The sequence below is a fragment of the Myotis myotis genome, unplaced genomic scaffold, assembly GCF_014108235.1.
Source record: "Myotis myotis isolate mMyoMyo1 unplaced genomic scaffold, mMyoMyo1.p scaffold_m19_p_27, whole genome shotgun sequence".
In the NCBI taxonomy this organism is placed as follows: domain Eukaryota; kingdom Metazoa; phylum Chordata; class Mammalia; order Chiroptera; family Vespertilionidae; genus Myotis; species Myotis myotis.
The window spans coordinates 2,331,644-2,352,768 of NW_023416332.1; the positions used below are offsets into that span (position 1 = coordinate 2,331,644).

The 21,125-nt window shown below is 66.8% G+C and overlaps 2 protein-coding genes across 2 annotated transcripts in view; one reads left to right on the forward strand and one right to left on the reverse strand.

The window, feature by feature from the left end:
• Window positions 1-1,285: 1,285 nt before the first annotated feature.
• On the forward strand, window positions 1,286-12,797 carry LOC118649070 (toll interacting protein). Its single transcript, XM_036295845.1, has 6 exons — window positions 1,286-1,453; window positions 5,754-5,903; window positions 6,907-7,089; window positions 7,701-7,853; window positions 9,262-9,352; window positions 10,576-12,797. The coding sequence occupies exons 1-6, from the start codon at window positions 1,421-1,423 to the stop codon at window positions 10,788-10,790; spliced, it is 825 nt and encodes a 274-aa protein (XP_036151738.1). The 5' UTR covers window positions 1,286-1,420; the 3' UTR covers window positions 10,791-12,797.
• Window positions 12,031-21,125, reverse strand: part of MUC5B (mucin 5B, oligomeric mucus/gel-forming) — a 36,297-nt gene continuing 27,202 nt past the window's right edge. Inside the window, exons 32-50 of the mRNA XM_036295548.1 lie at window positions 20,929-21,116; window positions 20,566-20,737; window positions 19,797-20,050; window positions 19,497-19,683; window positions 19,050-19,275; window positions 18,760-18,938; window positions 18,622-18,691; window positions 18,316-18,416; window positions 17,964-17,995; window positions 17,579-17,759; window positions 17,113-17,217; window positions 16,954-16,991; window positions 16,041-16,157; window positions 15,564-15,650; window positions 15,344-15,466; window positions 15,121-15,166; window positions 14,884-14,986; window positions 14,137-14,274; window positions 12,031-12,169 (exon numbers count right to left, since the gene is read on the reverse strand). Coding sequence (XP_036151441.1) covers window positions 12,031-12,169; window positions 14,137-14,274; window positions 14,884-14,986; window positions 15,121-15,166; window positions 15,344-15,466; window positions 15,564-15,650; window positions 16,041-16,157; window positions 16,954-16,991; window positions 17,113-17,217; window positions 17,579-17,759; window positions 17,964-17,995; window positions 18,316-18,416; window positions 18,622-18,691; window positions 18,760-18,938; window positions 19,050-19,275; window positions 19,497-19,683; window positions 19,797-20,050; window positions 20,566-20,737; window positions 20,929-21,116 — 2,486 coding nt within the window. The remainder of the gene's footprint in view (window positions 12,170-14,136; window positions 14,275-14,883; window positions 14,987-15,120; window positions 15,167-15,343; window positions 15,467-15,563; window positions 15,651-16,040; window positions 16,158-16,953; window positions 16,992-17,112; window positions 17,218-17,578; window positions 17,760-17,963; window positions 17,996-18,315; window positions 18,417-18,621; window positions 18,692-18,759; window positions 18,939-19,049; window positions 19,276-19,496; window positions 19,684-19,796; window positions 20,051-20,565; window positions 20,738-20,928; window positions 21,117-21,125) is intronic.

The window sequence follows — 21,125 nt, forward strand, 5'->3', positions numbered from 1 at the left end:
TAAAGAAAAAGGCCCTTGCAGCTTGGGTTAGAAGCAATGGTTCTCAACCTTCTGGCCCTTTAAATACGGTTCCTCATGTGGTGACCCAACCATAAAATTATTGTCGTTGCTACTTCATAACTGTAATGTTGCTACTGTGATGAATCGTCATGTAAATATCTGCTATGCAGATGGTCTTAGGCGACCCCTGTGAAAGGGTCATTCGACTCCCAAAGGGGTCGCGACCCACAGGTTGAGAACCGCTGGTAGAGGAAGCCCAAGGTAAGGTGCCTGGGGCAGGCAGGGGGCAGGAAAGGGACAGGCACAGGCTGCTCCCGGAGGGAGAGGCACGGGGTCCTCTCCGAAGGGTTTTAAGGGGCGGCCCCAGGGGAGGCCCTCAGTGTCCTGCTTGGCAGCTCCAGGTGTGCCCTCTCCGGGCGGCGGTCTCCTGATTGGCTGGCGGACCCAGGGCAGGGCCGTTACTCCAGGCAGCTGGCCCTGAGCCAGCGGTCCGCGCGGCTGGTTTTGCTGCTGACCTGGGCCTGGAGCTCACATACAACTTGAGGCCTGGATGTGATCTCAGGGAGGAGAGGTCAGGGGGTCCAACCGGAGGGCAGGCCAGCGATTTGCTAGGGGAGGAGAAGTCACCCGGGGCCAGGTCCCACCCCACAGCTGATGGTCCCTTGCTAGGCCCCTGGGGCTCCTCCCCTGGCGACCTTCTGTACCTGCCCGGCGACCTGACTGCCCACCACACCGTGACACCGGGTTTTTGAAAATAGCGGTTCATTTGATGCTGAGTGACCCAGGGCTGGGGCAGGGGAAGCGGGAGGGCCTCGGCCTCGGCGCGGAGGGGCTGCGGCACGGATCCCGCGCACAGCGGACCCGCTTTCGCTCTCCCGTGGGGTTTCCGAGCTCAAGCTCCCTTTACGTATGGCCTTTGGGTCCCGCGGGAAGGACTTTGGCCCCGAGTGCAGCTAGAGGTCAAAGGTCTCCCTGGGCGCTGCTTCCGGCGCATCACTTGGGGTTTTGGTTATCTCTGAAAAGCAATTCAGTGTCGCGGTCCAAACAGCGCAGGGCCATTGCGAGCTGGTTCTGCGGCCACACTGTCCCGCCCGGGGGTCCAGGAGGCCGGGCTCCCCGGCCAAGCGACCATCTCAGGCAGAGCCCAGGACCTGGTGGCCCGCTCCGGAGCCACGCAGCGGGAGGCGGCGGGGGAGCGACTGCGCAGGCGCCGGCTGGGAGCGCCCGGGGGTGCGCGCGCGGCGCCGGAAGGGGCGGGGCTGCGCGGCGCCTGCGCAGTGCGCGGCGCGGGGGCGGGGCGGCCGTCAGCTGACTGGCGGCGGCGGCTTCGCTGGGACAACCGTTGGCGGCGACGCAGGCTCCGGAGGGAAGATCGCCGGCGTGTCGGTTCTCGGCGGGCGAGGCGCGGCGGCCGAGCACCATGGCGACCACCGTCAGCACGCAACGCGGGCCGGTGAGCCTCCGGGGCGGCGGCGGGCTCTCCCCTCGGGCGCGGGCGGCGGCACGGGTTCCCAGCTCGCAGCAGGCGAGTGGGCCGCGGGCGGGGCCGGGGCGGGGGCGCGCGGGGATGAGGAGCCCCCGCGCCTGGTGGTCTCCGGATCGAGGGGGCTCCTGCGCCCCGGTGGGCTCCCCGACGGCAGCATCCGGAACCCGTAGTCCGTACCCCGTATGGAGAGGCCCCGGCCTCGCGGGCCCGGATGGGGAAGCCCCGTGGCGGGCCGTCTCGCCGCTTCCCCGGCGGAGGGGGGCTTGGGGCGGCCGCGCGGGAGCGAGGTGGGAGCTGGGCCCGGGCGGGCGGGCGGTCACGAGCGGGAAGGCGGCCCCCGCAGCGGCTCGGAGTGCGCAGCCGCGTGACTGACCCCGGCACCGGCCGGCGAGCAGCGTGCGGACCCTCCCGCCTGAGCGGTGACGGGCCCTCTGCGCGGGGTGCGTTTCCCCGCTGGAGAGGAGCCCGCTGCGGGCGCGGAGGGTCCCCCGCCCTCTCCCCCTTCTCCCTGGCGGCGGGGTGACCGCCCGCAGCCTCCGGGCCCCTTAGAGGCGAGGCCGCCAGAGCAGCGGCGCGATGGGCAGGCGGAGGCCCCGGGTCCCTGGCCCCACCGGTCCCCACCCTCACCTGTGGCAGCCGCCATCCGGGGGGCGGTCAGCTCTGGCTGCACAGAGCGGGAGCAGCTGACCCTTCCGCGGGGAACGGGGCGCCCGTGTGCAGACATGCGTTGTCCAGGCGCCCACGCCGCGTCCTCTGCCTCCCCTGCTCTCCTGGCGGCGGGGCCTGCGGTCCGCGTGCTGCTGTGCGCGTGCCCCGGGTGCCTTCCCTGGCCTGTGCACCGGCAGGAACGGTAGCTGGCCCTGCAGGGGGACCTCGGTGGCCCGGCCTGGGTGCCGCTGGAGCAGGTGCGACTCAGGCCGCAGTGAGGGAGCCGGCGGGGCCCACGGACCTCACAGCCGGACTCTGACTACACATGAGCCAGGCAGGGGCGGGCGGGCGCCATGGCATCTGTGGGCTTACACTCAGTGTGAGCGGCAGCCAGGGGCAGCCTGTCCTGGGCCCGGGGCTGGGGGGGTCAGTTCTTGGAGGAACCTGACCCTTGAGGGACGAGCAGAAGTTGTCTGATGGGAAGGCCCGGAGCGCCCTGCTGTGCCCGGGGGAGAGCGACAGGCGTGGCCTTCCGGGTGGGAGGGCTGTGGGCGGCAGATGGATGTGGCCCTTGAGTTTTATCTAGGGACCAGAGTCAATTTTTTACAAAACGTTTTGCCTGGCGCACACCCTCGGTGGTTTCCCCTCTCCAGCCGACTCGTGGCCCGGGGGCTACGCAGCACTTGGACCCTTTGCCATTCGCAGAGGAGGGTGGGAGGCCCCGCTCCCTGGGCGCAGTGGCTGGGCGCCGGGAGGTGCAGGCGTAGCCAGACGCTTGGCCTGGCCACAGAGAAGCGAGACACCAGCTGGTGCTGTGAAGGTGGCTTTGGGCAGTGCTCCCTGTGCTGGGCCCTGGCTGGGCAGCAGGCCTGAGTGTGACCCCAGCCCTGCCCACACAGGCGGAGGTTCAGCTGGGGCCCAGGGAGCCCAGAGCCGGGACTCACTCGGGACTGACCCTGAAGTCCGACCACTGCCTCCTGCTCCCGCAATAAAGGAGTGGCGCAGGGTTCGGGGGAGAGGGAGGGAGGGCCAAGCTTGGGATGACCGAGCCTCCTCCACCCTTGGGAGGTCCTGCCAGCTCTGCCTCCAGAGCAGGTCTGGACGCCATTCCTTCCGCCTCGGCACCACCCACTCACGTCACACTCGCTCGGCTGGTCCACCTGCTGTCACACCCTGCAGCCAGGTGCCAAGCACGCCCCTGGCTCCTCACCTGTCTCCGCATCAGTGGCCCTTGAGGGCCACCGCTCCTGGCCTCCTGCTCTCCCTCCCGTCTGTCTCCACCAGCTCCCTGCGGTCCATGCAGGTTCCCGTGCCGGGGACTCTAGCAGAGCGGGCACAGCCAAACATTTTGGCCTGGAAGCGCCTGTCCTGTCATGAGTGGTTTAAGAAGGCGTGGGTGGTGGGCATGGGACAGACCCGGTCTCTGCAGTGAGCTAGGAAGGGTGGGGTGGGAGGGGACGCAGTGGCGTCCAGGCGGCCGGAGGATGGCGGCAGCACCCACACAGGCAGGGGCCAAGGACGCACTAGGACATCAGCAGAGGTGGGGGAGGCACGGGAGATGGGGGCAGGACCACGTGTGGGGGAAGGGGGTGACTTGACCAGGAATCGGGGCGCTGGCCCACGTGGAGTTCATGGCCCTGGGTGTTGGTGAAGAATTGGAGTTTCCTCCCAACGTGATTTGGGAAGACGCTGAACTTACAGCAAAATGTTAGTGATCTGTGGGGGGCCGTGGGCGAGTCTCACCTCCAGCAGGTTTCTGTTACGTGTTTCCTGGGGCCACAGTGACCTGTCCTGGGCCTCTCCATCAGTCTCTTCCTCCAGGAAGCCCTGGGGCCGAGTGAGCAGGGCTGCGGGCAGCCTTCCCTTCCCAGTGTGCTGGGGCCCGGCCGCACCTGCTCACCACAGGCTGCTGTGCAGAGGGTGCAGTCGACGCCGCGCACAGCCACCTGGGTGCCCCCGAGCCTCACGTCTGTCCTGGTCCACCCACTGTGTTTGGTCTCAGCACGTCCACTCCCAGCCCCTCCTGTGGTCGTCGGCTGGACAGGGCCATGTCTCCTGGCCAGACTCTGGGCCATGCTGAGCCCTGGCCCTGGGTCACTCTGGTGGCCTGGGAGCGGGGCAGCCTCCTCAGAGGCACAGGGGCTCCAGGGCACAGCTGCCTCCAGGCGCTGCAGGTGTGCTCCGCAGAGTGGGGCTCCCCCGGGAGCCGGCTCCCCCGAGAGGCCTGCAGCTGCGCCGGCGGTGGGAGCTGTGGCTTTGCTTGGCTGTGCCCTCTGTCCCTGCAGGCCTCGACCTGGCCCAGCCTTCCCTGCCCTGAAGGTCATGTTGACCTAGAGCCGTGAGTAGCTTTGGGTTCAGTGAGGGCGCAGGGTCCTCCTGGGGCCAGGTTGTGGGGGCTCCAGGGCCCTTAGCCTGTGCCCTCGCAGCACGGGGTGCTGTTGGCCCCCAGCTCAGGTCGCTGGACTTTGTCCTTAGCGCGTAGAGTTCACGGACGGCACAGCCACGGGAGGTCAGGTGCAGACCCACTGGGGCCGCCTCCCAATGGAATAGAAACCGTTTACATTTCATTTTTTAATTCCACAAAAGCTACTCAGCCCATCACTAGCTATGTCAGGGGCTGAAAAAAACACCTGGCAGTTACTTAAAAAGGACTTTCTCTCCGCAAACAAGGGTTTAAAGGTGAGCTCACTAAAAATATTTAAGAAACTTCTTCAGCTGCTTTACTTTTCTGGGGAAGTAACGAGTTTTTAAGTTTTTTATTACATTGCTGTGATATTTGTATAAATTGCTGACGTGTGTGTAACTTGCCATATTATATCAGTAACGAAGTTACATCGAAACGTGCCGAACAGATAAAGTTCGTTATCCTAACGCTGCGTTAGAGAGTGACCTGCTCTTTGCGTGGAGAAAGCGCCGGTAGACAAGGGTCCTGAGCAGACAGCGTGCCTCCATGTTGAAGTGCCAAGGGGGGTGGGAAATACTTTCCCGAGGCCCCTTGGGGGGACAGGAACGGGAACGGGAACGCGAGGCGGCCAGCCGGTCCGCCCTGGGCCGGGTCTGTGCGCTGGCGGCACCTGGGCCGGCTTCTGCGGGAGCGGCTGTTCTGGCAGCCTCGTGGGCAGCCTGGGCGGCGGAAGGAGCGGCAGCTTGAATCGCGCTGTTAGAGGGAGTGCTGAGGACATCGGTGCAGGAGGTCTTCCCAATGACCTGGGGTCTGGGTCGGCTCCGACCTGTCTCTGGTGGCGTGGGAGCCAGTCCCTTGTGATTAGCAGGCCTCCCTGGTGGTGGGAGTGGCCCAGTGAGAATGAGTCACGGACAGAGACAGAGCTTGTGACCCCCAAAGCGGTCCATGACACGCCTAGCAGCCTGTTCGAGCCTGTACCTCTTCGGGGGCAGCATCCTGCCCTTCATGGAGCTGGTGTGCCCAGTGCCCGCCGAGTGCCAGGGCTCCCTCCCCAGAGCGGCAGGGGGTCCAGCGGCAGGTCCCCAGGCTGGATGCCTGAGCCCAGGGCCTCTCCCTGTACAGGTGAAGAACTGAGGCCCAGGGTAGTCCGGACGTCTGGGTCCTGGAAATGGGGGTTCGGTCCTGGCCCGGCCGCGCTGACTCTTCTCCCCGCAGGTGTACATCGGGGAGCTCCCGCAGGACTTCCTCCGCATCGCGCCCACGCAGCAGCAGCAGCAGGTGCAGCTGGACGCGCAGGCGGCCCAGCAGCTGCAGTACGGCGGGGCCCTGGGCACGGTGGACCGCCTCAACATCACCGTGGTGCAGGTGCGTGCCTGGACCCAGAGGGGGCGGGTTCTGTGTCAACAAATGGAACTTTTTCTGATTCTAGTTTTTCCTAAAACATGTATCTGATGAAAAAGGACATGCGTGCAAAATATTGCTGACACCCAGGGCTCTGCCCAAGGTACTAGCAACACTTACTAATGAGCATTTAGCGGCTCCTGCGTAGGCCCAGGTCTCTCCTGGCCTCAAGGCGGCGGGGAGGTGGGGCCCCTGCTGTGCAGATGAGGGCCAGGTGCAGAGGGCCAGGGAGGGCGCTGCCGTCCGCACCAGGAGCTGTGGGGCTCGGGGAGGAAGGAGTCGGGGCGCAGCACACACACTCAGCTCTCATGCTGAGGGGGCCGCAGCCGCGGTGCACCTCGCACACCTCCCCTCCGGTGCCCTCCTGTAACCAGGTCCATGCCCTGCTGGAGCGGAGCGCTGCCTCCTGCGGGCACCAGGGACTACAGGGCTGGCAGCCGGCTGCACCCTCCACCAGCACCAGGCCGCCGAGGGCGGGCCCTGTGGTTAGAAACATTCCGGTTCAATACTTGGCCTTTTGGCCGTGCCGCCCATGGCTTCCCGCTTCCTTTTGACAGACCTCGTCCCCTGGGCTCACAGAGGCCATGCCCTGGTCCTGGGCTGGGGCTGTGATGCAGGCTCAGTCCCAGCCAGCCCCTCTCCTCTCTGCCCACATGGTCCGGGGGCAGCAACTCCTGGCCAGGCCCTCGGGCCTCTCCCTGGACGCCTGGCAGGCATTTCAGATGGGACATGCCTCCAGGGGAGCTCCCTCCTCCAGCCCCAGCCTCTCTCCATCACGCTCCTTGCAGACAGCGGCTCCCGCGGGAACTTGCTTCTTGGCCCTGGCGCCCAGGAGCATGTGCTCCTCGGATCGCGTGGCTGATTCAGACCCGGGGACACGGGGTGACGCGTTGAAGGGCAGGTGACCTGGTGCGCCTGAGCTCTCACTGTAGCGGCTCCTCGTCTTTCTGACGTGGCTTTGTTTCAGGCCAAGTTGGCAAAGAATTACGGCATGACCCGCATGGACCCGTACTGCCGGCTGCGCCTGGGCTACGCAGTGTACGAGACGCCCACGGCCCACAACGGCGCCAAGAACCCGCGCTGGAATAAGGTCATCCACTGCACCGTGCCGCCCGGCGTGGACTCCTTCTACCTGGAGATCTTCGACGAGGTGCGGCGTCGGGCAGGCAGGCCCGGGACTGGGCATTGTGGTGCTGGCGACCCTGCCCCGGGGTCCCAGCAGCCGTGGGAGGACGTCATCGCCAGTGACGCACACGAGTGTTGGCGCATGTTCCCTCCGGCGCACGCCCTCGAGGCCCTGCCCCGACGAGCAGGCTGGGGGAAGTGGGTGGTCCCCTGGCGGGCAGGAGGGGGTTCTGGGTGGTGCGAGTGGCAGGCCGTCTACCCGGGTGTTCCTGGGAGTAGCAGAGGGTGCAGTGGGCTCTTCCGTGCCTGGTCCCATGGTCACTGCCTGGGAGCACCCTGTCTGTCCCCCCTGAGGCCAGCCAGGGTGCCCGCAGGTGAGAGCTCAGAGGGTGAGGGAGGTGGCCCCTCTGCCCCTGCCCTCCCTCTTCCCCTCCACTCCCTTGGGGGGGTGTGGTGAGCTCAAGGGCACCTCCTTTCCTGCATTTGTGCCCTGGGCTTCCAGCCTGGGGAGGAGTGGCCTTGAGTCTCCAGGCAGCTGAGGGTGGGGCAGGGCTTCAGGTGTGTGTCGGGGGGAGGGACAAAGGCAGTACTTGGCAGGTCTCAGGGCTCTCATGCTGGTTTCCCTGTGTCCCTCAGCGAGCCTTCTCCATGGACGATCGCATCGCCTGGACGCACATCACGCTGTCCGAGGCGCTGCGGCAGGGCGAGGTGGAGGACAAGTGGTACTGCCTGAGTGGACGGCAGGGCGACGACAAGGAGGGCATGATCAACCTGGTCATGTCCTACTCGGTAAGCGCCTGGGACGGGGCCGGGCAGGTGTCGGCCGGGCTGGCTCCTCGCGCCCCCGGTGGCCCATGGCAGCTGACCTGCAGCAACGAGTCTTTCTCCCTGAGCAGCTTGGCCACAGCCCGAGCGCAGGTCCCGGCGGCCACAGGAGCTGCCGCCCTCTCCGCCCCGCATTCTGCCTGGGAACTGCTGTGTGATGGCCAAGTCACGGGATCGAGGCCCATCTTTTTTAATTTTTATTTTTTGTTCCTATTTTGTGGCCCATCTTTCGAGGTGTGGCTTCCCTTACGCCGTAAGTCTTATGGCCTGCAGGGCCCCCCTGTGCAGTAGTGGGGTGTCTCAGGGCCGCACGGGGATGACGCCACTGGTGTCCTGGGGGCTCGGAGGCCGTGATGGGTCAAGGCAGGGTCAGGGCCTCTGGGTTCCTAACGTCTCCGTCTCTCCCGGGAGCTGCTCATGGGAACCTTTGCTGTGGAAACCCCAGCGGGCGGGGCAGGCGGGAGCAGGTGTGGGGCCCGAGTGGGTGCCTGCAGCTCAGCAGCCCTCACCTGAGTGCCAGCCCCTCCATTGGTGCCGGACGACTTTAGAGCCAGTCCCGCATCAGTACACCTTCACTCATAAGGGTTTCCTCCTGCACCTTTTTTATTTCTAATCCTCACCCAAGGCACGCTTAGAGAGGAAGGGAGAGAGAAATGTCGATTGGCTGCCTCCTCTCCTGCACACTCCCCGACTGGGAATCGAGCCTGCAACCCGGGCATGTGCCCTGATTGGGAATCGAACTGTGACCTCCTAGACGCTCAACCCTGAGCCACCCTGGCCAGGCACCCTTATGCATCTTTAACAGGTGCCTTTACAGAAACACCAAACCTCTCTTACACTGACTGAGGGGATTCACATCTTAGAGCAGCGGTTCTCAACCTGTGGGTCGCAACCCCTTTGGCGGTCGAACGACCCTTTCACAGGGGTGGCCTAAGACCATCCTGCATATCAGATATTTACATGACGATTCATAACAGTAGCAACATGACAGTTATGAAGTAGCAACGACAATAATGTTATGGTTGGGTCACAACATGAAGAACTGTATTTAAAGGGCCAGAAGGTTGAGAACCACTGTCTTAGAGACTCCCGTGAACTGTCCTGGTGCTGACCCGCAGCTCACACTTACATTTGTTCTGGAACCTGGTCTTCTTCGGTGACATCTCAGTTGGCCACGGTCCTGTAGGTCTGGCGGCATTTCTACCCGAGCCATTCATTCCCCGATCTTGAGCAGAGGAGCACTGGGGCGCTGGGGAGGGCGGGCGGCGGCCCTGAGCTGTCACTCCCAGGACGCGGTGGGTGGGGCTGCAAGTGAAGGGTTTGTGTGTGCTGGGGTCTGCTGTGACCCTGCGATCGCCTTGGTGTGTTGCAGTCCCTGCCGGCCACCATGATGATGCCGCCTCAGCCCGTGGTCCTGATGCCCACCGTGTACCAGCAGGGCGTCGGCTATGTGCCCATCACAGGTGAGCGCCTCTCTGGGTGGCTCCTGGGGGAGGTGTTAGGATAGGGGGGCGGGGACTGGGAGTGCGGCCTAGAGCCTTAGCCCGGTCTTGGAGTGAGGCGTGAGGATCGTTCCAGAAGCGAGGGCCAGGTGTTACACTTGGATCTTCTCTGCGTGTATAGGAAACGGAACTTTCTTTTTCCTTAGCTATTGGCACAAACAGGGTGAGTTGCAATTTGCGGGGATGCAGAAATGTAATTTCTGAACATTGCAGCGCATGCGTGGCCTCACAGACCACGCCCCTGTTGGGTGAGGTCAGCCGTGCTCTGGCAGCACTGGCCCTGTCTGTCCGTGGGGCTTTACCGCTCGTTATTGGCGAGCAGTTGTGGCATCACAGTGCCATCAAGTGGCGTCGCAGCTTTCCTGTCTTCGAATTTTAAAATCACAACTTGAGCTGTTGGTGAGCTCCCTTGTGGCAGCGACATACCTGGGCTCAGGCAGCGGCAGGCAGTGAGGATGGACCCAGAGAAGGGCAGTGGGCGAGCCCCAGTGTCTGCCGAGGTGCCGGGAGCTGGGTCCAAGCAGAGCGTGGCCGCCCCACTACGCCGAGGAGGCACGCCAGCGGTCAGCACCTGGGAGGGCACTGGAGAGGAGGCCGGGGTGCTGGTGGGGGTTGTTGGGTGAGAGCCCACCCCACCCCCGGGGGAGTTCCGCTTCCCTGGTCACGTCTGCAAAGGCCCGTTTCCCAGTGAGCCCCAGCCCGGCCCCCAGTGAGACCCAGCCCGGCCCCCAGTGAGACCCAGCGCGGCCCCCAGTGAGACCCAGCGCGGTCCGGGGGGGGAGAGCCTCACCCGTCCAGGGCTCCCACACAGTGGCCGGCACCACATGTGCCCGGAGGGGCGAGCTGCTTTCTGAGGAGGTGCATGTGTCGTGTCTGTGTGGCTCCATCCTGGGCTCTTTGCGAGGCCCTAAGATGCTGGCTTTAGGAAAGGGTAGGTTTCTTCACAGATGGAGACTCTCCTTTGACATCCTTCGGACGTTTTGAAACAACCACATGGGAACAGAAAAGCTGCGCTCCTCTCCCGTGTGCCTGGGGGTTCAGGATCACATTGCTTGGGTGCCCTTGCTAGTCGGCGCCTATGAGCCCTGGGGGAGGCCCTCAGAGCGCAGGCTGCTCTCTTGAGCCAGAGGTGGCCTCGGCACGGTCGACTGCCCGCCTACCTAATCCCCGTCTTGTGCTTGTAGGAATGCCCGCCGTGTGCAGCCCTGGCATGGTGCCCGTGGCCTTGCCCCCGGCGGCTGTGAGCGCCCCGCCCCGCTGTAACGAGGAGGACCTGAGGGCCATCCAGGACATGTTCCCCAACATGGACCGTGAGGTGATCCGCTCTGTGCTGGAGGCCCAGCGAGGGAACAAGGATGCGGCCGTCAACTCCCTGCTGCAGATGGGTGAGGAGTCCTAGACTCCCGCCACCTGCGCCCTCGCCGCCACGCCGCTCCAGCCCTTTGGACCTGCCACCGGGGCGCCCGAGCCCTGTCCCAACGAGATCCCTGTGTCCCCTCCTCAGTGTCCCGTCACCAGTCCGCCTGTTGGGGATGCAGGTGGGTTTGGGTTCCGGCAGCTGCTCTGGACTGCCAGCGGGGTGGCCGTGGGGGCCTCCCTCCTCCCTCTGTGGGGGTGAGCGGCACGTGGCCGTGTCCGTGTGCACACTCGCCTCTGCTGGGGACGCGCCAGTGCTCTGAGCTGCTCCTCCCGAGAGGGCCCTTGCGGGAGCAGCCTGCCTCACCAGGGCCGGGGAGGCCGAGGGCCCTTCTGGTTGGTTCCTGGCGCGTAGTCCGGCCACTTACGGGGATAGACCTCCTTCCTTAGGTTCGCAGTCCACTGACAGCTGCTTGGGGTTTAGAACTTGCCAACTGAAAACTCCCATCCCTCCCTCCGTGGGCTTCGTGGCCTGGCTGCTCCCCGGTGGCCTGGGCCAGTGTGGCTTGGCCAGGCCTTAGCCACGGTGTCAGCCTGACTGACCAGCCCGCCAGCCCCCGTCACAGCCCTCGCGGTGGCCGGAGGGGCTGTCCTAGCTCAGAGGATCCCTGGTCTCCGCCTGCTGTTCGTCAGCTCTGGGGAGTGCCATGCTGAGGGGCGGCTTCTCCTCTCCTTGACGGACTCTCGTACCAGAACCTGAACTTGGGGTAACAAGTCATAGACCTAGTGCTTCGCTAATGGGAGGGAGGGCGCTGGGACCTGCTGGCTCCCACTGACACTCATTTCAGTGAGCATGTGCCGGGTCCGAGGATGCGTGTGGAGGGTGGAGACAGTGCCAAAGTCCCCTGGAGCCCATGTGCGCGTGTGCGAGCTGCACCCTGGCCCGGTGTTGGCCGCGGCCACAGCGTGGGGACCGGGTGGGTGACGCCTAGTGAAACGAGGAGCTCCTCAGAAATGACGCACTCTAAGTCACACCCATGGGTTGAACGCGTGCGTCCTCGGGTGGGGGGGTGGGTTCGCAGTAAGCTGCAGTCACTGTCCTTTCTCTAGCCATTGCCTGGCCTGGGGCCTCAGCTCTTTCTGATTCAGGGTCGGGACCGTCCTGGCAGCTGGAGGGTGGTGGCTCGGCAGGAGAAAGAAGGGCTGTTAGGGCTCCTCCCTCCAACGTGCGGGCTGCACCCGAGGTGGCCTCCTTCAGGGCTGCGCGTGCTCGGGTGCACTGCTCACGCCTGTCCTGTGAGCCTGAGGGTGTGCCGCGGGGTGGCCAGGGCCTGGGGGGCTCGCACCACTTGCTTGGTGAGCGCGGCCTTGTGCCTCGAGGCCGACTCCTCAGCGTCGAAAGCGTTGGGCAGGCCTGCGGGCCTGGGGTTTGAGTGGTGGCCTGAGCGGGCCTGGCAGCTCCCCCTTCCAGGGAGGCATGTGGGACCCCTGGGAGCACTCGGCCCCGGCCCAGGGCAGACGCGCAGACCCTGCTCACGGCGGCCCAGTGTGCGGAGCGCGTAGTTTTTCGGGTGACCTGCACTTGCCGCACCTCCGCTTTGCTTCCCCAGGCGCGCTGCATTTTTAGTTGGTCAGAGCCCCCGTTTCACAAGGCCTGCCTTGTCAGAGCAGACCGGCCTCCACGGCTGCCCCAGGTCTGCCCACAGGGCCGCCCGCACCCACAGGAAGTGCCGTCCCTCAGGAGGCCCGGCCAGGCCGCCTGCAAACGGCAGGCCTTAGGCACTGCTGCTTCCTCCGGCCTCAGTCTGGCTGTGGGTGAGGAGGCTGGGCAGCCGAGTCTCCTGAAGGCCCCCTCCACAGCCGCCTCCGCAGCCCCCCCCCCCCGCCCCCGCCGCTGTGGGTGCCAGTGCGTCTCGGAGCCTGTGCTTGTCATTCTCCTGGGTCCAGCGCCCAGATTTCCTTTGATTGTAAAATATATTTTTACTTTTCAGCCTAATTTAATAAATGATCTATATGAGAGCAGAGCATTAAAGTCCTGCAGGGAAGTTTACACGTGTGTTCCTTAGTCTTTTTAACGCCTAACAGACTCGCTGCCGTGAACTAGTCCAGGACCATGTGGACGGTCGGCGGGTGGCTGGCTCACAACGTGACCCCAGACGTCACACCGAGCTCTGCTTCGGTAAGAGCTGCCGGAGGCACGGCTGCTCGGTGCTGACCAGGTCGGTGTGCGCGCACTCCTGGCTCTGACCGTGACCGCCTGCCTCGCTGGCAGGTCGTGTGATGGGGCTGGGCCCAGGGAGAACCTCCCGCCACCTTCCCTTTGCCTCCCAGGTGGCTGGCCTGCCCACGTGGAGATCATCTCGTGTCCTTCCTGCGAGAGGCCCACAGCCAGGGCGCCCTCTGCATCCTGGGCGCACAGATGGGCAGTTGCCTCCCCGCCAACCCCCCGTTTCCCACACACACACACACACACACACACGTGCAGTGCGCTCACAGCTCTGGGCAAGAGCAGGGGGAAGAAACACGTGACTGTGGCCTGAAGGAGAAGTGGTGGCAGCAGCCCCAGCCTGTGTGGCAGCTGCTTCCTGCGTGTGCCGCCTCCTGTCAGCTAGTCCCACTTGTCCCCCTCTGTGACCCCTGTCGTCATTAACCCCGTGCGTTGGGAATGATGTGAGGGTGTTTCTGAGCCCTTGGCCCACCCCTGGCTCCTGCCCCCAGAGGCCACTCAAGACTGACCCGGCCTCCATGCCCCTGTCCCTCCCAGGGTCCAGCACAAGCCCCGGGGGGGTGTGCAGCCTGTGGGGCCCCGACAGCCCAGCCACAGGACGGCGGGGAGCGAGGCCAGGACCAGGACGTGTACTTGATGCTCAGCATTTATTTGAAAAGTTGGGGCTGGTGAGCAGAGCAGGGCTGCAGGGCACTGACCCCCCCCCCCCCCTCTGGCCATCAGAGCCTCGGCCCCAGGTCCAGACACGGGCAGGCAGCACCCCCGATGCGGCTCCGGAGGCAGCGGGCTGGGGGGACCGCTGCCCGTGCGGGGTCTGCTGTGGAGGGGCCGCAGGAGTCCGTGCTCCATGGGGCTTGGCGGGCGGTGGGGTCCCAGGCTGTCCCTCTGACAGGAGGAAGGGGGGGGTCTGGGCCGAGTGGGTGCTCGTTGTAGATGAGAGCGGCCGCGATGGCAGGACAGGCGGCAGGTGGGCGGAGGGCCGTCCTGCCTAGTGCCCGCTTCGAGGTGACCTCTGCTGCTCTGTCCCTGTCCTGGCTGTGGGCTTCGCCAGGGCAGGTGGGGGGAGGGAGCGGGGGGCAGGCTGGGGTCAGACAGCGGTCAGACAGCAAAGCCTTGGCCAGGCTCAGGAGCGGTCGACGAGGGTGCGCAGGCCAGGTCGCACCTGCACTCGTCGATGTGGGTGTAGGTGTGCCGGACGGCCGTCCCGTCAGGGCACTGCAGGGTCACCGCCTCCTCGTGGGCCCTGATCTCCTGGCAGCAGGAGCAGCGGCGCTGCATGGCCTGGGCCTCCGGGGAGTACCTGCGGGCACACGGCCCTGAGACGGCGCCCTCGCCCAGCAGCCCTGTGCCTGTCTGAGGACGCGGGCTTCGCTGGCCGCGCCGGGGACAGCTCTGCGGGCATTCAGGGTCACTTTGACCCCCTACCTTCCTGCCAGGCACCCTTTCCCCTCGGAAACAGCTCCTCAAACTTGCTGACCCCACAGGCCCCTCCAGGAACCTGCCCTGGACCCTGCTCCCCGCCTCTCTGGCCGAGGCTCACAGCTGGCCGCAGCCCGCCGCTCGGCTCTACCCGCAGCTCCGCCCCGAGCCTGGCCCGAGGAGGACCCTGGGTCTGCCCACCCCCAGGTGGACACGGCGCCAGGCGCCTGGACACGGCGCCCGTCTCTGCCCAGCGTGTCCAGGCCTGGCTCTGCGGGTCGGAGGCCCCAGGCTTGTGCCAACGGATGTGGAGAGGGGCTCCTCGGGGCCCCCTTTCCTCCTGGGCCCTCCTGACCCAGCTCAGGGCGGCAAGCCCAGGCCAGGGCCACAGGGGGCCCTGGGAGGTGATGTGTGCTGGGGCGGGCTCTCTGCTTGCAGGTAGGAGTTCCCCTCGGTGGGCGGAGGCGGCTGGGGGTGCGGGGCCACTCACTTGGACACTCCTGGGCAGGAGCCCTCGCAGAAGGTGAGGTTGACGGGGGCCTGGCAGCCCTGGTGCTCCAGCACCGTCCTGTTGAGGCGGACCTGGCAGGAGTCTGCACAGAGGAAAGGCAGAGGTGGGGGTCCCTGAGGACCCAGACCGGCCGCTCCCTCCCAGGGGTCAGGGCAGGAGCCCATGGGCAGAGGTCGGAGGGAGCTGGAGGACAGGGGCAGAGGCGCCCCGACTTACCCACTTCCTCGCAGACGTAGCAGCAGCCGGTTTTCCTGAGGATGCCCTGCAAAGGGGGACAGAGGGAGGGCTGGGGGCGAGGCCAGGACGTAGGGGCGGGGCCTGTAGGAGGACGTGGCCTCCAGAAAGCGGCCTGGGCAGGATTTCCAGGGCACAGTGTGGGCGGGGCCGCCAGGGCAAGGCCCGAGGCCACCAGGCTGGCCAGATCCCCAGGGGCACACACCATGCAGCTGGACACGTCTGGGCAGGGCGTCGGCCTGAGGATCAGCACGGGGACCCCGTGCTCGGCCTGGCAGTGGTACTCGGTGCAGTTGTCCACCAGGCTGTTGATCCAGGTCTCATTGGGCTGAAACGCACAGAGGGGAGAGTCGGGTCGGGATTTTCTCACGGCCCAGAAGGCCTGGAGGGAGGGGCTGCTGGGTGAGGGCTGAGATCCCGCTTACCTGGACCAGCCCGCCGTCGGGCGTGAGGCAGGCCTTCTGCACGCACTCCCCACAGCACTGCCCGGCCACCGTCACATACTCGAAACCCTGGGGGCCAGAGGGTGGTCACGTCTGCACCCCCAGGCCTCCTGCCCCTCCACACCCCAAGGGCCTGGCAGCCCCATCAGCTGCCCCCACACTCTGAAATCATGGCCCGAGGGTAAAAGCTTGACCAGGCCTGGCTCTGAGGGTCAGGGTGCCCCCTGTCTTGCCTCAGCCTCACCCCTGCTTCCGGCCCCTCCCCTCTTCTGCCTGCCTGGAACCTGTCCCAGCGCCGCCCACCCTGTCGGCCACCATTTTCCTGCTCTGCACCCTCCCTTTGGGGAAGCGGCAAAGGCTGAGCTGGAGGACCCCCCTGGGGTCAGGTACCACTGACTTGAAGGTGCTGCGGTGCGGGGAGGGGGGCGCCAGGGCTCTGTCTGCCCGGGGCAGGCTCACCAGGGGACAGGTGGTGTTGCAGATGTCCTCTGCACACTGCACAGTGGGGCCCTGGGCGTCCTCGGACAGGCAGGTGCACGTGTGGCAGGGAGTGGCCGCTGGGAAGGTTGCACCGACCTGCAGGGGTAGGAGGAAGGGGGGGGTGACTGGGTGGCCCCTGTGCAGACCCTGCACGGGCAGCGGTCCCCCCAGCCCGCTGCCTCCGGAGCCACATCGGGGGTGCTGCCTGCCGGTGTCTGGACCTGGGGCCGAGGCTCTGATGGCCGGAGGGGGGGGGAGGGTCAGTGCCCTGAAGCCCTGCTCTGCTCACCAGCCCCAACTTTTCAAATAAATGCTGAGCATCACGTACACGTCCTGGTCCTGGCCTCGCTCCCCGCTGTCCTGTGGCTGGGCTGTCGGGGCCCCACAGGCTGCACCCCCCCCCCCCCGGGGTTGTCCGGCCCCATCACAGGACCCTGCCTGCGGCCAGGTGGGCTCGGAAAAGACGAGGCCCAGAGGGGTGGTTCTTTCTTCTTCAGATGGAATTATGGATGTGCCCCCCTCCGGCACCGACCAGGAGAGAAGCAGGACCCTGGGCAGGGCAGGGCCCGGCGTGGGCAGGCATCCCGGGCGGGCAGCAGGCGCTGGGAGGTGTGTGCTGCCCGAGGACCTTCCCCTTCCTGGGAGGAAGCTGCTGGGAGACCCTGAAGCTAAACTCTGCCTGGCCCGGGCACAGGCGCCTCTCCCAGGCCCCCCCCCCCCCCCCAGCTCTAAGTGGCCCCGAGCTGCTCCCTTCATCTGCTCTCATAGCGGGAGGGCAGACAGACTGGGCATTGGAGACGAAGCGTGGTGTCCAGAGGGGCCTGGGCGCCCCACAGTGGATGTACAGAGCCCTGCCACCCCCCCCTCCCCCGCCCCGGCCACAGAGCCTTACCCCATAGACAGTGCCGTTGTAGGTGCACAGCTTGGGCCCTGGAAGCAAAGGGAAGGCTGAGGGCCTGCCTGGCGGAGGGAGTGGGGGGTGGGGGGAGGCGGGGAGAGGACACTCCTGGCCCAAGCAACACCCAGAGCGCTCCCCCCGCCCCCCACTCACGGCAGCTGAAGGTTGTGCAGCAGCCGCCCTCCTCCTGGATGGGGGCGAGCTCCTCTCCTGGCCCACATGCCGGGGTGCTCTGGGGGCAGCTGGTCGTGTTGCAGACTGCGGAGAGGCGGAGAGGCGGGTGCTGTCGGGGGGACCTCGCCCTCCCTACCCAACTAGTTCCCAGTGTAACGGGGTTCCCCATGTTGGAGCCAAGGAAGTACTTGTCCAGGGGGCTGACCATTCAATGTGGCCCTTCTGGGTTCCCCCTCCCTGATCCTGCCCCAGGGCCTGGGCAGACCGCAGTCACCAGCTTCATTTTTAGGGGAAAATGAAGCCCCCAGAGGCCGCCCCAGCGCAGGGGTCCAGCCAGGACACCGTGGCCACAGTGGCCTCTGCGCTGCAGGCCCTGCCGGCTGGTGTCTGTGCCCTGCGCCCTCCTCTCGGGCCCCCACCCGCCGTCCCACAGGGCAGGGCTCACCACACAGCGTCTCCTGGCAGCACGGGTTGTCCGCCAGGGGCCTGGTCACGGCCACGAAGCCAGTCTGGCCGCACTCGCGGGGCAGTTCCCGGGCATCACACTGCACGGGCACGCACTGCACCGACACGGAGCCCACGTCGCACACGCAGGCCTGGCAGTTGCTGACCCATCGCTCTCCAGGCTGCAACAGACCAGGTCAGGGACCCTGAGGACTCAGGCCCAGCCTCAGCGCGGCCAGGGCGGCCCTCGCCCCCAGCCCCATCTCCGAGCAGCCCTGCAACAGGGACGCATGCACACCCAGGCGCCCACACCAGCCCTGGCAGAGCGCCCGCCCGCCCAAGCTGAGGTGAGTGAGGTGGGGCCGGCTGGGGGCAGAACCACTCACAAATTTGGGGAACCCATCTGGTCCCACGCAGGCTGGAAGAGAAGGAGAAGGGGGGTCACGGGGGGTCCTGGGGTTCACAGCCGGTGGCAGAGGCCACAGGCCACAGGGACAGGTCCTCCCGGGCCTGGCCACTCCCCAGCCTCTGTCGTCCCCCTGGGAACGGAAGCCCCGGGGAACCAAGGGCTCCAGGCCGCGTGGCTGCCGGCAGACGGGCTGGCGCTGGGCTGAGGCTGCCATTGACATCGAGGCGGGACGGGCCCAGCACAGGCCTGGGACAGGGACGTCTGGCCTGTGCCTCCCCCCGACCGCCTCACCAGGACGGGGTCAGGGGCCGGGGCCGGGGTGTGCTTACGGCACTCGGGCACACAGACATCCGTGTGGGAGTTGAAGAGGGTCTGTCCGTCGGGGCAGAAGCAGCCCTCCGCCAGCCCCGTGCTCTCCGGGCTCTGGGTCCTGTGAGGGGAGGAGGCAGTCCTGGGCCCTGCACCCCTGTGGACGGGCATCCACGGGGAGGGGGAGCCGCGGGCTTGGATGGGGTTGGTCAGTTGCCCTGGACGTCCCCTGGGGCCAAAGTGGGAGGTCCGGTGGGGGAAGGGCACCCAGAGATCCTGGCCCTCCTGGCTGGGCCCAGACCCTCGGCAGCCTGGCCGGCGCTCACCTGAAGTCGCAGGACGCGGGCTGCACTGGGCCGCACGGCTTGTACACCTTCTCGGGTGGGCAGGGGAGCTCTGGGGGCAGAGACAGTGTCAGGTGGGCCGAGGAGGCCAGGGCCCCCCCGCGGCCGCCCCCAACTCACCGCACAACCCGCCGGTGGCGTTTCGCCAGTCGCTGCAGGCGCCCCGGGCACGGCAGAGCGCCGCGTAGGCCTCCAGGCTCTGGCAGGGCACCCCGGGGTGGCCGGCCTGGCAGGCGTCCTGGACGCAGGCGCTGAAGAACAGGCCGGGCGGGATGAGGTTGTGGCACTCGGCGAAGAGGCTGCGGCAGGGGCAGGGCAGGGTAGCCAGAGGTCAGAGGTCGGAGCAGAGCTGGGTCCCGCCCCGACGGGGTCACTGCCCCAGGGTGACCATGCCCTCAGGAGGGACTCACTGGCTCAGCATCAGCTCGCAGAGGGGCGCTGGGGGGCATGGGGTGGAGGTGGGCTTGGTGGGTGCCGGGGATGGGGGGCTGGTGGTCGCGGGCGGGCCTGTGGGTGCCCAGCAGCCTTCCTTGTTGGTCTCGGGGACCAGCCAGGCGCTGGCCATGTCCTGGCAGGTGGGGGCGATGGTGCCGTCAGGCAGGCGGCAGTCGTCCGTCTTGCTGTTGGTGCAGGTGCCTGGGGCAGGGCCGGGAGGTTCATCGCGGGGCGGCCTTCCCCCCCACCTCCCGGGGCCACTCGGTTGGTTGCTGAGTGAGAGGCAGCTCTGGCCTGGGGCAGGCGGCGGGGGGTGGGGGGGGGTGGCAAATCTGGGGGGTGGAGATGCCACCTGGGGGCCCTGGGCAGGACGCGGAGGGAGGGGCGGGTGGCGCCCTGCAGGGCCCGCGTGTCCCGCTCACCGCACTGGCCCTCGGTGTTGTGGCTGAAGTGGCTGTAGGACAGCTGGACTTGGAAGACCTGCCCGTCGAAGGTGATGCTGGCCCCGACGGCTGGGATGTCCACACGCATCGTGGTGCTCGCCGTCATGGACACGCTCACGCCGTCCTTGCTGAAGCCCTGGCTCACCCGCACGTGGTCGAACAGGATCTGGGGGGCGCAGTGCGGACCGTCACCGGGGGTCCGGGCCCATCCCCTCAGCCCACCAGGTGCAGGGGCTCCCCTCAGGCGGGGTCCTGCCCACCGTGCCCGCCCGCACGCACCAGGCCCTCCTCCTGCCCGCTGGCTGCAGTCTCGGTGGTGAGGACGACCTCTGAGGACTCATAGCGGATGCTGAGGGCGCGCGGGCAGCTGGCGGAGGCCGCGGCCCCGCAGTGGTGGTTGTCCAGGAGGATGGTGAGGTTCCCGTGCCGGGGCCAGATCTCTCTCATGAGCACGTGCGTGCAGTTGTCCCGGAAGGAGTAGGGGGTGCCGTCGAAGGTGATGTAGTGGGAGTCCCCCCAGCTGCTGCAGGAGCCTGCGGACGCACACAGTCCCTCACCCAGTGCCACATGCACGGCCGCCTCGGCGTGTCCTCACCCCGGCCTCTGCGCCCCTGGTGAAACGGGCGAGTGGGCCCTGGAGGCCCTAGGAAGGGACCTGCCGCTCAGCTGCGGATGGGACCTCCTGGGGCACCCGGGGGCCCTCCGCCTAGTGGTGAGTGCCCTCCCAGGGGCCAGGGAGGGGAGGGGAGGGGAGGTGCCGCCTGAAGGCAGGGCAGCGACGGTGAGAGGCCAGGGCCCGGACAGGACGGGGAAGAGACAGGAAGGACCTTCCCTGGAGATGCAGGGAGGAGCGGTCTTGGGGATGGGACAATCCCTCCCGCTGCTGGGGAGCCTCTGTCTGTGGTCCCTCCTGGGGCAGCCCCGCGAAAGGCGCTCAGGACCCTGGGAGGCGGGCCCTCGAGCCCCTTTTCGGCCCCCAGCACACCCGGCGGCCCCTTGTGTGCCAGTCAGCACTGCCCCGCCCCGCCCCGCCCGGCCCGGGCCTCACATTCGCACTCGTAGTGGAACTGGCAGGGCTCCTGCGGGCTCTGCACCTTGACCGGCAGGTGTCCGTTCACACAGGAGACCTGGGCCACGGGCTGTGGCTCCAGCAGGACGATGTGGTTGTCGCCCTCGCACCGCGCCACCGTGCAGTCCTCCAGCGTCCAGGTCTCATTCACCTGTGGGCAGCAGGCACGGCTCGGCCACCTGCCACGGCCTCGGGAGCCCAGCCCCAGGCCCCCGCCTCCCTCCCAACAGGGCGCCCCCTGGAGGGGTCACCCCGGGGCTGGGGCCCGCCCCACGGGAGCCAGCGGCAGCCCCTGACCGCGTGCACAGGACAGCAGGCAAGGCGGGGAGGAAGGGCACGCACCTGGCGGGGAGGGTCCACAAGGTCACAGCCAGGAGATGGAAAGGTCAGGGGCACCCAGGTCGCCGTCAGGAGCTCCTGGGGCGAGGAGGTGGGGCAGGCGCCCTGGAAGCGGTCGAGCTCGCAGTGCTGGTTGCAGATGGCGTAGAAGTGGCAGCCAGCCTTGTCGGTCCTGTTGTAGACGACGTCCCCTGGGGGGG

What these genes read in the sequence shown, in the direction of transcription:
- LOC118649070 (XM_036295845.1), top strand. Translation starts at nt 1,421, where the DNA reads ATGGCGACCACCGTCAGCACGCAACGCGGGCCG. An exon ending in TCAACATCACCGTGGTGCAG is followed by an intron (nt 5,904 to 6,906) that starts GTGCGTGCCTGG and finishes GCTTTGTTTCAG; the next exon opens with GCCAAGTTGGCAAAGAATTA. An exon ending in ACCTGGTCATGTCCTACTCG is followed by an intron (nt 7,854 to 9,261) that starts GTAAGCGCCTGG and finishes GGTGTGTTGCAG; the next exon opens with TCCCTGCCGGCCACCATGAT.